The following is a 12,524-nucleotide window of genomic DNA, read 5'->3' on the forward strand; positions in this document are numbered from 1 at the left end:
AACTGAAAGACAAATCAGAGGCAGATTGTTTTCTCTCCAAGAGCTAGGATGTTCACAGGTATGAACACAGTCATCACATAACCCATCTGTTAAAAATGAAGTAAAATTTAATATAAAAGATCATGGTCGTTGTCCATTCAACTGTACATGCTCTGGTAAATATACAGGTTTGGAAAAAAATTGAAAAGCTTTTATTTAAGATCCTAGATGAAAAAGAGGACATGAAAAAATACTAATAAATACAATTAAAATATGTAAATACTACTTTTTTTTTTTAAACAATAATTAGTTCTTTAGCTTGAAATTACTTTTTATAAATTAATCCTCCAGGAAGGAAAAGCCTTTTCATTCCACTATTGCTAAATCTTTCAGCGCATGACTTCGAGGTCTCTTAGCCTTGTAGGTAGGGCGCAGGAATTCTATTTTTCTCTTCCTGGTTTCCGCTTTATTCTTATGTCTCTTCAGCTTCCTCCTTGCAGCAATATCGGGGTTTGCTACAGTCTAGTGAAAAACAATACATTTGTTTAGTTACCACTAACAACTGTCCCTGTAAACATCAGGTACTTCCTAAGACACTGGTGACTGGTAAGACAACGCACAGGTTTTCTTGGGCTCCTCAAAACTGAGGGTATTCTGGCTGCTCTGCCCAGGTTTACCACCGCTCTTAGGTAAGCGGGAAAGCACAGCATCACTGCCCAAGAGGCTGATCTTAAACAGTTTCTTCTGAAGTTTCAGAAATGAAACAATGAAACAGTCCCAATTCAGGATGAAGTTCTTCCTCAAACTCACCTTCCCAGCCAGCTCTCAAGCCTTTAGAGAAACCCTGTGTCTTTTTCCCAGAAGAGAAAGCAGAATCTTACCTGCAAAGCCCTCTGCTTTTTCCTCATCACTCTTTTCTGATTGGCCTGTTTCTGCACAGAAGAAAAGGCAAGCGAAAAAGCCTCCAGTCCAACTAACTTCTTGAGCAGTTCTATGATTTCTTGGGAAAGGTTCTTCAGTGTTGGATCTAATAAAACAAAATTAACTTGCTTAATCTTTTCAGCATATGGAAGGAAAGCCAAGAGCCCAGTAAGGATTCCTCTTGCTTTACCAAAGGATGACTGTACTGATTCATCTTGCCCAATATACTGTAGAGACCAGAGCAAAGGCGCTTGTGAAATCTGCTGGTTCTTCACCAGCTTTCCCAGAGGACTTCAAGCGGCGCTTCACACAGGCAAACAAAAAATCATGCTTCTGAGAAGCAGAAGTTTTTTTCAGAAGGATAATGGCATCCCAGAGGTTATTCAAAGTGGCTTGCTGTATACAGCCACCAGGGCTGTTTTGGAATAGGCTTTGTTGGAGAGAGAGAGGATTCCAGCCTTGTCAGTCAGCACCTCTGCCAGTACTCACAATAAGGGCTGGCTTAATGGTTAGGATCGCTAGTTAGTTACAATGTATTAACTACAATCACTGAAAAAAAAGATATTGGGGGGGGGAAAGGCTACAAAGAGATGCTAAGGGAAAACTGAGAGCAGGGCAAATGTTTCCCTCAGTCTTCCAACAGATCCATCTTCCAAGTGCTTGTACAGCCTCCAGAGAAGCTTGTGTAGGCTGCTTGCCTCCACAACATCCTTCAGTGACAAGTTCCCTGGGTCTACACCCCCTACCATGTGAAAAAACATCTCTGCAGTTATTCTGAAAAAACATTTGAAGGCCCCTGATTCTTGTGCTGGTGGAGAAAGCAAAAAGTTGATCTTTATCCGCTCACGATACTGTCAATCGCTACCATATCTTTTCCAAGTCTCTTACTTGCTTAGCTAAAAAAAAAAGTAGTAGCCAAGGCAGCTGTTCCTTACCTAGAACACTGTTAGTGCCCTTCTCCAAGTTTTCTTCCATTCTTTTGTATCCCTTCTGAGATGTGCTGCACATTGAATTTTCATGGCATATACAAAGCACAGATTTAGAGTAATAGAAGTCTTTTTTTGGTTTGTTGTCTGTTCTTTTCCTGACATTGGATTTTGCTTGACTTAATGCATTTTCATGAACTATCTAAACACCAGTGTCTTGCTCTTAAGCCAAGAGTCTCTCATGTTAGTTGGGAAGTTGGTTTGTCTTTCCCCCACCAGGCATGACTTATCTTAAGATCTTTTAACAAACATGGATCTCCAGGGAGAAACAAGTGGTGTTGCTCAGGTAAACATCTAGCAGGACAGAGTGACCTGGACTCATTCAGGAGGAAAGGAGAAAGAAGTTCTGTGCACAGTTCAATAGATGTACACCTGCCTGCACATACTGTGTGCTGCATTCCCATAGCAGACAGCTCTCTTCCCCTGCCTGCAAAGGTTACTTTCTTTCACTGTGCACACATGGCATGCACTAAAGGTCATTTTCTCTATTTCAAAAGGGGGAGCTTGGGGAAAACATCAAGGAACCACCACCAAACTGGCAATTCCAACTTGTACAATCCCTTGCTCTACAGTAACACAAGCTGCCATAAAATTCACCCTGTTTTACCTTAAAACTGAAACACACTTTTAACCATAGGGCATGGATCTTCATGCCCCTAAGCCTCACAGCAGATCTAACATGGCAATTCCAAAAATGACACTTGGCAACAGCCTTGTTCTGGCTTCCTTAAGACCCATGCTCTGTTCCTCTCCTCAGCAAGGACTCCATGAGTCTTGCCACCATGAGTCCACCTTTGAGTACTACACTTTTTCCACTACGTCACATGCTCAAGCTTTACCCACTTGCATGCAGGAGCCTGCCTAACTTCATTCCAGTCTTTGTCAACACGTAGATTTTTGTTTCAGCTGTCATACACTCTTCTCCTTTCCTGATACTTTGGTTAGACTGCAAGTAGGTGAAATTAACCAATTATGGCATCTATGCCTCAACAGACAAAAGGAATGACAGGCTGTGTGTGTGCCGAGGCAGAGCTCTGACACACTTTCCTCTTTGCTAGTCTTTGTGAGGGAAATCACTTACCTTGCTCTGCGTAGGTGCTGTTCAGCTCCCTGTACAGAGGGGTGAGAATTGTTGGAAGGTAGGGCTTGATCCTGTCTGTCCCCAGATCCACTGAGATTGCTCCCAGGAACTTAAAGATGCAGCTTCTCTGAAAATGAGTGTGTAGGACATGAAGTAAAGAAGGTTGGAAGGAAACTGTCTAAGTGAACTGCTGCAAGAACACTGTGCATCACTGTTCAACGTACAAGGCGTTTTTTCAGACACCTGAGTCAGAAACTCACTGCTGTTACAAGGTCTTACTGCAGCCAAGTACAACCCCATGGGATCTGTAAACCTGTGAGCTGTCACTCCACTGGGTTGGCAGCTATCAACACTTTGAACAACAGGCTTGTTCTCACTGTCCTGTACTAAGGCAGCTGAAGACATGAAAGCTCAGCCTCTCTAACTCTGCATCATGGCGAACCACAGTGCTTTTCCTGATGCTCTCCCACACCCTCCCCTTCTCCTAGCAAGTAACTCCACACTGCCATTTCCCTGCCTGCGTAAACCTAGCACCCTTGGGCTTTCAAAGCCAGTGCTCTGTCCCCTTCAGCTTGGTGCCTTTGGGTTTACCACCCTTCCACCACCCTACACGAGGGCTGGAAGCAACAGCAAGGAGGAGCAGACTGGCACAAGCCTTTCCTGAGAATCCTGAACTGAAATGCTTGTTGTGTCTTTGGCACCTACTAATCCTTGCTTCAGCACCAGCTCCCAGTACCCTGGAAGCAAAGAGCCAGAGCAACACTCTCTGTGCAAGTGCCTACCACATCAAAAGTAGTTGGTCTAACCCTGTTCTTACCTTTAAAGGGACCTTAGGGGAATATGCTGCTTCTCGCTTTGCCATGAGAGAGAGCTTCTTCATTAACCACAGCAATGTGGGTGGCTGGCCTTTCTCTTCTGTGTCCTCTCTTTCTCGCTCTCCTTGAGCAGAAATGTCTTTCTCTTCCTCATCTTCTGAGGCCTCCTGCTCTTCCACTTCACAGCCGAGTTCTCCTTCAGCCTCTTTACCTTCTTCTAAGGCAGGGGCTAGCAAGTAAACAACTTTTGCCACAAAAAGCAAATTCTTTATAACCTAAAGTGTAAAAACAGAGTAGTCAGTCACTGTGGGTTCCCCCAGTGTCAGCACCAGCAGTGCCCACGGTATGTAAGAGCCAAGGCTAGATCTGAAAGAGGAACTGGCCAAACCAGGAGGCTGTAATGAGTTCACCCCTTGCATGTTGCTCCTACATCTCCATATCTTCCTGTAGTTTGGGAGAGTCTTTCCCCATGAGCTACCATGCTGTTTGGGCTCCAGCACCCTGTAAGGCAGGGCTGCTCCTTTTGTCTTCCCCACCTCTAGCAGCCCCTGGCTCTCCACAAGGAAATCTCTGACCAGGTTCACAGTGGAGTCAGAACTTCAAGCAACAGCATCAAGCTGGACTAAACGTCCCCAGCAAACAGCCAAGGCTCCAGTGCAGCTGCAGGGAACCAGCATCAGAGATCTGGACGCCTGCTCCAGGATCTGGCTGCCCAGCCTGCTCCAGTCTGGGCCACAGAGCCAGACTCTCCCTGACAGAAGGGACCCCAGTCCTGCTCTGCATGGTGCCTCCCCTTTCTGTCCCTGCCACCCCTCAGCCCTCCCAGCAGGCTGACACCACAAAGGGGACTTTTCTGGGCCCCCCTGAGACATGCACCTGCTCAGATGCCCTCAGCACAGAGCAGTATTTGCCCTGAGCCACCACCAGCCAGCAGCGCTGCTGTCCTGACTAGGACGTAACACTCCCTCAAGGGCCAGGGCCTGCTCTGGGCCCTCCTGCAGCCCCAGACCTTCTCCTGCTCTTACCTGCTCTCCCAGAGACAGGTCCAGGAACTTGGACTGCAGCTGATGGCAGAATGCAAACACGAGTTCCTTCATCTGGGGAGAGAAAAAAGAAGGAAATTACTCCATGAAAGGGAGCCAGTAGCAGAAACTCAAAGCAGTGTTTTGCAGTCACCAAAAGCAGTTCCCAGGGGAGGCCAAGGGATCAGCTCAGCACAACTTCTGCCTGCATCTTGCAGTCTAGAGGGGAATCTTTGTGCTGCTGAGAATAAGACTCCAGAGAAGCCCCCTACCAGCAGCAGAGACAGCTCCTCAAATGCTTTACGTGATCAGGATTAGGAAGCAGACAAGCAACTAAGAGAGAAATGTGCATGCCAAACTATAACCCTATTTTTATGTCTGAGCCAGGGAATGGGCATGGGCAGGGGGGAAGGAGTAGTACAGACATCATTACCTTTTTGTCCAGTTCAGCAGTCAAGAAGACTGTGGATGCAGACAGCTCTGCTGACATCTTTTTCCTCTTCCCTGCCTTTCTTTCCCTCCACTTGTTGACAAGATCTTCTGGCTTGTAAGATGCAAACAACAAGCCAAAGATCTCAGTAGCTGTCAGCCAGACCCAGCTGTGAGGATACCACAGGTGAGACTGGACATGACCTGGGGGAAAGAAAATATCTTTCAACACAGCAGCTGGTCCAGTGAGAGCAGAAAAAGAACCAGGTCCCTCCAAGAATTACCACAGCACATGCTACAATAAAAAGGTGAAGGAAACGAACTGTGCTCATCTTCTCAGAACATAATGAAAGACTTCCTAGCAATTCTATCCAGCCAAAGCAGAGAGTGGCAAAAAGCTACAGGTAGTCAAATGCCCCCACGGTGACCAAGCGTTCTTGAATGCACCCACAGCACTTCCAAACATCTAAAGATGGGGCCACTGCTGGAAAGTGATGGCAACTGGGCAGGAAAAGTGAGCACGGCACAAAAAGACACTTGCTCCAATCCTGGCTGACAAGTCATGTTTCTGCAGCAACTATGGTCCCCTCAGGGACGCAGTGCCACAGCTCATCTGCCCACGATGTCTGGGGACTGGCTGCTGTGAGACTCAGGTGAGCTGGCCCTGCTGAAGATGGTCAGATAGAACCCCTGGATGGAGGCTGAGGATGCTTCAGAGAACAGATGGAGTTGCCCTCTTGTCTCGCTTCTGTCCAAGCTGCACATCACCAAGCAACACAGGATTTACAAGGGTTATCTCCTGTCTCACTAAAGGCATCTGGCAGGCTGAACTCTTCGAAGACATTAACCAGCCAGACCCGGGCCTTCTGATAGCAGCAAATGAAGCAATTAAAAACAAGGCAACAAAATGCCAATAAGCCAGCCTGACATCGTACAATCTCACTCATAGGGAAATTGCTTGAATCAAACGCCCTCCAGGCCTTAACATCCTGGCAGACACACAGTATTTACAGCACTATTATCATGTGTCATCACTTGCTGGCTGGTATGTATGATCTCATCAAGAAAATCTCATCTTCCCAAGAGAACTGAACATTTTCATCCAAGAGGATGTAATTATGGTCAAACATGCAATAGTTTGCAACTATTTGCTCTTGGGATAATAGAAAATACTTCCCAGTAACTGAGACAGAGGGCTGACAGAGGTTTTCATCAACCATGTAACCTTTTCCATTAACATCTTCTCTTTCACTGCCCAGTAACTACCATGTATTAGCATTTTGCAGCATGCAAACCTTGTACGACAAAGTTCAGTTGTTTATATTAGGGTGTGAAAAACCACACGGCACACAAAGAATCTTCCTTGTAACACAACTGTAGTAACTCTTGATACTTACCCCAGATATTGCTCACAACATCACTGTTCTTGGTTAATTGAATCAAGTTGCACTCTGTGATTAGCTTTTTCACCAGCACAAGAAAGCTGAATAGCAGCCTGTCTGCAGCCTTCTCCTCCTCCTCTTCAGTTATCTAATAAAATCAGCAAGTCAAGAAAGATGCTTATGAGAACCTGAAGACAGTGCTTATTTACCCTACTAGATAAATTTCAGATCAACCCTGCAAAGAAACAGAAGACTGACTGGTACCCAATTCCCAAAATAAACAGAAGAGAAGCAGCTCCACTAAAGCATTTCCTCTGGAGACTGAACCTCTGCAGGAGATTATTACTACAATCATTCTTGTTTTTTATACAGATGTTACTGTAACAAACTCTTAGGTTTCTAAATGCAAGCAATTACACACACAATGTATAACACTGATGTCTATACATGTATTTGTGCACATTTGATTCTCACTACTAGAGCCAAGCTGAGCTCAGATTTGCCTGTGTCACCTGGGAAGTCCCACATTGTTATGACAACACTGTGTTTTACTAAATTGCCTTCAGGTCCTCACCCTGCCTGCAATCACCAGCTGGCTTGCTATAACTAGTCAGTGCTTTACCTACATGTCGCAGCACATGGGGTCATTACGCTGAATTTCTCCTCACTGCAGGTATTTTATTTTCACCTCTTGCCAATTTACATACCCAGAGGCTCTTCTCTCTTGTTCAGCATGTTGCCCTTGCACATTAGTAACATATGTGGCCACTCTCCAGGCGCAGTGACTGGGATCCCTTTGGGATTATCACATGCCAAGCAGAATCTGAGGCAGCCTCGTTACTCTGAGTTAATCATGTGCACTAAAAAGATTTTCCATAAAACAAAACCGTGGTCTGAAGTACAGGAAGGGAACTCCTTTGAAAGTTGAAGCTGTAGATAATACTGAACAACGCAGAGAGTCACAAGCGATGCACTCCTGACTTTCCACGCTTACGCAAACCTCTGCAGCTAGCAGACACATTTCCCAGTTAAATGGATGTTGTCAGTGTGATCATCAGGCTGTTTTCCAACTAAACAGATTCCAACCCATCCCAGTGCTACCTGTGCACCCTGCCATTCTTTCCGATGGTAGTTTTTATAACTCCACTTCAAACAAAAAACAGAAGATCCTTCTCTCCTGCCGCTGCAGGAAAGACCAGAAGCAGGGAGAGCTATCTCGACATACATACTACTACATGGTGTCAACCCACTGAGTCATACAGGTAAAAACCAAAAGCCTGAGACTCAAGGGCTGTCTCAAGAACCCCTTCCAACCACAGATATCTCGATAGAGGCCAGGGCAAGGAGCAATATATCTGCTGGTTACACAGTATGGCTGCAGGCTCAGGCCAGGTGGCTCTGCAAAGTTCCTTTGCCCCTTGTGCTGTGACACATGACATCAAATTTGGGCTTACAGACAAAAAATATGGTTCTAGGTCAGTGAGGTCCCCTTCAGAACAAATGTATGTGTTTCATGTCTTTCCTCAGTCCCAAACAGTAGGTCATCCAGCAGTTAAATCTCTCCCACACTTCTTCCCTTTTTCCATTTTCTTAATTCTCTTTCCCCAAACCTCACACATGGGAAAAATTACTTACATCTTCAAATTTAATTGGGTTGATTTCTTTTTCAATCAAGGTGAGGACAGCTTCAAGCCGCCGTTCAAACATTACTCCCTCCACTTCAACAAACAAACCGCATGCCTGGGCAGCCAACCTCCTGTGTGAGCTCTGCCAACAGAAAGAATAACACTCCTTGTTACTTCTTGATAATCAAATCCTGCAGCTCCCATGTGCACAAGCTGGTAGCAACCCCTACTTTTGCCTGTAGCAACAGCATCTTAAGAGAAGCTGGTTTTCAGAGTACTATTGAAAAAGAAGATGCTGCCAGCTAGGGACAAAAGCACCTGGCAGCACAAATTATTCCCTGGAAACACACCCGAAAACTGAATGCCAAAAGGCCTTTTCCAGCCTGGTTCCCAGCTGCAAAGCTCTGTGGGCTAGTTTGCGCTCTTTGATTCTTCATGACACAACAGGCGGCTCACAGCTATAAACCAGAACTGAACATTATTAGAGATGAAAAGGATGAAGTGTTGAAGAACACTTACTCCACTAGTGTAGAGGGACAGAACCTGAGTCCAGTGTGAGAATAACTAAACATCCAGGCACGCAGATCAAAACGGGAGATCTGTAAGACTAGGTTTGCCACCTTCCAGCTGCTGGCGACAGAATGAAGCAAGTCTGAGCTAAGGACAGCACAAAAAGCCAATTACTGGGATCAGAACAGCTTTAAGGAATTTGCTCAAACCTTTAACCTGAACAAAGACTACACTTGGTGAAACACCTGACCCAAAAGAGGAACTGTTAGAAAGCAGCGCAATGCAGCTGGGAAATCTGTAGGCTGACCTACAGCGGCAGCAGTTCCCTACACTTGTGCAGCTATACAAAGCTATATAATTTCTTCCTCTTCTTACTAGCAAGAGCTATGTTGCTGAGCACAGCTTTAAAGAGGTTTTATTCTAAGCTGAATCTTACTCATACTCCTTTCCTAAAACTACCAAGTCAGGCATAACTGAATCCACCAATCCACTAGACCTGGTATTAGCAATCTCTCACTTGCCTTAATTTTACTCCGCCCCCAACAGAGTCCAGACATGGTCAGTGAAAAGACTAAAGAATACCTTCTTGCTGTGAAACCACTCTGTGACCAGTGAAAACATCAGATCTTGTTTTTCATGGTTTATCTTACTGAGGAGAGATTTACACGTCAAAGCCGCCATCTTTTTGCATTTGGCAGAGTCATCATTTATCATCATCATACAAAGAGAGAGAAAAAACAGCCCGCAGTATTTGTGGAGGAGATCCTAGAAAGAAACAACCATTAGTCAACCGCACATGCCCCAAGAGCTTCTGGCATTTAAAGGGGAAAAGAGGGGTATTTGTTGATCTGTTGCACCGCATACAGGAACAATGTCAGCCCTGAGCGGGGTCCACATCAAGGCAGGTGAACGGAAAGGAGGGGATGATCCACTTGTAGCAAGCAGGGAGTGTACAGCAGCCCCAGCCCTGCTCTGACTCTGATTTGCTAACATGCCCCCGAGACAGCAACTTGTCAAACCTTAAAGGGCATTTTCACGCCTAACTCTCACTGAAACAGGCGTAAGTCCCTCAGCACTGCAGCAATCAGCCCAACGGCTGTTCTTTCAGAGACAGCAGCTCTTTGCTACTTTACAGAGTTGCTGGGAACTAAGTTGAGGTACTGAATCTAATCAGGTGGTGGTGAAGCACAGCTTACTGTGCAGAATTTCCCTTCCTTCCTCCCAAATTCTTGCTTGATTGCACTTCTCTTGTCTCCTGAATGCTCAGTCAAGCTCCAGCTGCAGAGCTTCAAGGCAGCTTAGCATTTTGCGTATGTTATCCTGCATAGATGCACGGTTATTTTTCAGCTTTCATTTTGATCCACCCCACTGAGAAGCCCTCCCTCTCCAGTCAGGCCAACAAAACAGATATGGTACATCACATACCAGTTCAGTCAACAACATCCCTCATGAATGTTGAAAAAAACCCACAATGAGAAAACTCTAGACTTCACTTTCTATTCATACCCCATTTCCTAAACTGGTTGTGTTTCTTCCTGGCATAAATCACCATCAAGTTTGGATAAACTCCAGCTGACAGAGCTTTATTTTACTTGCAGACTGAGCATATTAGATAAAGAAGTACTGCAGACTTTCCAGCATGTCATTTCTCTTTTGGAGCAAAGCCAGGTTCTTTGGAGATAAGTGAACGTTCTGCTCATGATAAGAAATAATAGGAAATACCAAGTGCTTCCAAAATAAACTGCTCTAAAAATGCTGTTACTGCAAGCCACAGTAACTGCTTGATGCTTGGAACACCAAAGGGTGCTTGTTACCTGTGGGAACATGTCAAGGAGGTACGCAATCATCTCCAGTGCAGATTCCCTTCCAGTTTCATACTCGTACCTGTGAGGAAATGATTAATGGTTAGGGCTGGGTTAACATTCTAGAAAGTTGCTAACAATTTACAAGAATGGCCAATGCCAGAAACACACAGTGACAGGGATCTTTCTACGACAGCTACCAGACCTGGTCTGATACTTAGCAGAAGAGAAGCAACAGGCCCGTTGGCTCCATCTCCCAGAGAACAGGCAGAGAGAGACAAACAGGTGAAAAAGGGCTCCAGCCAACTTGAGTCAGCACAGCCGCACTTGTGCTACGGAACATGGTAAACTACTGTCACCTTGAGCAAAGGAGCGGTCATGCTCAGAAGGAGGTTTCAGGCACACTGCTCCTGCTGAATTAGTGCAGTTGATCTCAACTGTGCCTGCAACTGCAGTTGAGACCACTGCCATGGGACAGCAGTCATATAAATGCACCTTCCCTTACTCTCTCTGGATTTTCCAGTTCACCTGGTTTACAACCAGTGGAGCTGGTTAACCACTAGGCAAACAACAGAACCTTTGCTTACAAAGAGATGAAGAACAAAGCCAGCTGTGAAACAGGGAAGAGAAAAAGGGTTTGCTTTATCAAACAGCCTGTCTCTGAAAAAGGGAAGTGTTTTAGAGGTAGGAAAATTAAGACTTCAGCCACACCCTCTGCTCCTCACGAACAGCCCCTTGGCACACAAGGTGGCCACTAAAGTCATATTAAAGCAACAAGGTCCTGTTCTGACAGAGATGTCGGGAATATAAACTCACTCCAGTTGTGCGAGCATGAAATCCAAATTGGGTTTCAGCTTGTCACCAAGGGGGTAGTCCAGAATATATTTTAAATAAATCTGGAAAGAAAAAACAACAACACAGAGAGGAGTTACAATAAACACTCAGGAAAGCTTGTAAAAAGGTTATGAAGAAAATTTAGTGATGAAGCAGCAAGTTTATGAGAATCATCCCTTTCATCCCGTTCCTATTACACAAGGGGCCAACAACTGCTCTCAAGCTCTGCGCCCAGAACAGGATCTGCAGGTCTTTGATAACTGCCAGATCAGTCTTTAGAGTATTACTGGGATTTGCGCAGGCTTCTGTTAAAAGAGATTCTGCATCCTTCAAAATTCACCCTGTAACCATGGAAATGCACTATTTGGTTACGCACAGCTCCTGCTGCATCTGTATCCCAATGCTTGAAATGACGCAACCAATTCTGCCTTTTGGTTGCTTTTAGCTTGGAAAGAATGAGGAGGTAGCAGGAAGGAATCATGGATTTGTGGCAAATTCTCTTCTGCTGGGATTCAGAAAAGGGCAAGGCTCTTAGTTACACGGGCCTAAAAGCCTCCAAAGGAGGGACCGTGTCACTGCTGCTGAGCAGCTCTCTGAAGGTATGCCACGGCAAGCAGCCTCACTATAGGCAAGCAGTCTGCAATTCTGCTATGCACCAGTCACCAGAACTAAAGCCAGCCAGATAGCAAGGGGAACAAGGATTAGTAAGAAGGGGAAATGGGGTTAGGGGTTCAGCAGGGCTAAGGCACATGTCTGTGAGAGCTGGGATGGCCACACTAAGCCCTCTAGCCTGTTAGACAGCTGTAAGTAAAGTAAGATGAAAGACTTTCCATTCTACCAACCTGCCTGCACTGGACTCGCACCAGCTCACTCTGACCCGTGATGGCCAGCTGGGCAACCTTCTTGAGCACATCATCAATTTCAGGGACAATCAGCTTCCTCGATAAAATAGCCTAAAAACGAGAAAGCACAGCTGGAGTCATGTCATTTTGCTTGCACAGTGTGAGATGCAGTACTATAACCTGGGACTACACTGGTCTCAGGTGGTACATTAACACTGACTTTTTCACATCTTCAAATATAGCCAGAGCAACTTTAAAAAAAAAAAAAAAGAAAAAAAAAAAGGCTGGCTTACAAA

General features: G+C 45.4%; 1 protein-coding gene across 1 annotated transcript in view; it reads right to left on the minus strand.

The window, feature by feature from the left end:
* Nucleotides 1-88: 88 nt before the first annotated feature.
* Nucleotides 89-12,524, minus strand: part of UTP20 (UTP20 small subunit processome component) — a 67,925-nt gene continuing 55,489 nt past the window's right edge. Inside the window, exons 51-62 of the mRNA XM_050900422.1 lie at nt 12,229-12,339; nt 11,369-11,448; nt 10,565-10,634; nt 9,333-9,515; nt 8,251-8,382; nt 6,631-6,763; nt 5,238-5,437; nt 4,808-4,879; nt 3,785-4,057; nt 2,968-3,094; nt 861-1,006; nt 89-501 (exon numbers count right to left, since the gene is read on the minus strand). Of these exons, the coding sequence (XP_050756379.1) occupies nt 346-501; nt 861-1,006; nt 2,968-3,094; nt 3,785-4,057; nt 4,808-4,879; nt 5,238-5,437; nt 6,631-6,763; nt 8,251-8,382; nt 9,333-9,515; nt 10,565-10,634; nt 11,369-11,448; nt 12,229-12,339 (1,683 nt within the window). The 3' untranslated portion in view covers nt 89-345. The remainder of the gene's footprint in view (nt 502-860; nt 1,007-2,967; nt 3,095-3,784; nt 4,058-4,807; nt 4,880-5,237; nt 5,438-6,630; nt 6,764-8,250; nt 8,383-9,332; nt 9,516-10,564; nt 10,635-11,368; nt 11,449-12,228; nt 12,340-12,524) is intronic.

The sequence above is a fragment of the Gymnogyps californianus genome, chromosome 1 (assembly GCF_018139145.2).
Source record: "Gymnogyps californianus isolate 813 chromosome 1, ASM1813914v2, whole genome shotgun sequence".
Classification (NCBI taxonomy): domain Eukaryota; kingdom Metazoa; phylum Chordata; class Aves; order Accipitriformes; family Cathartidae; genus Gymnogyps; species Gymnogyps californianus.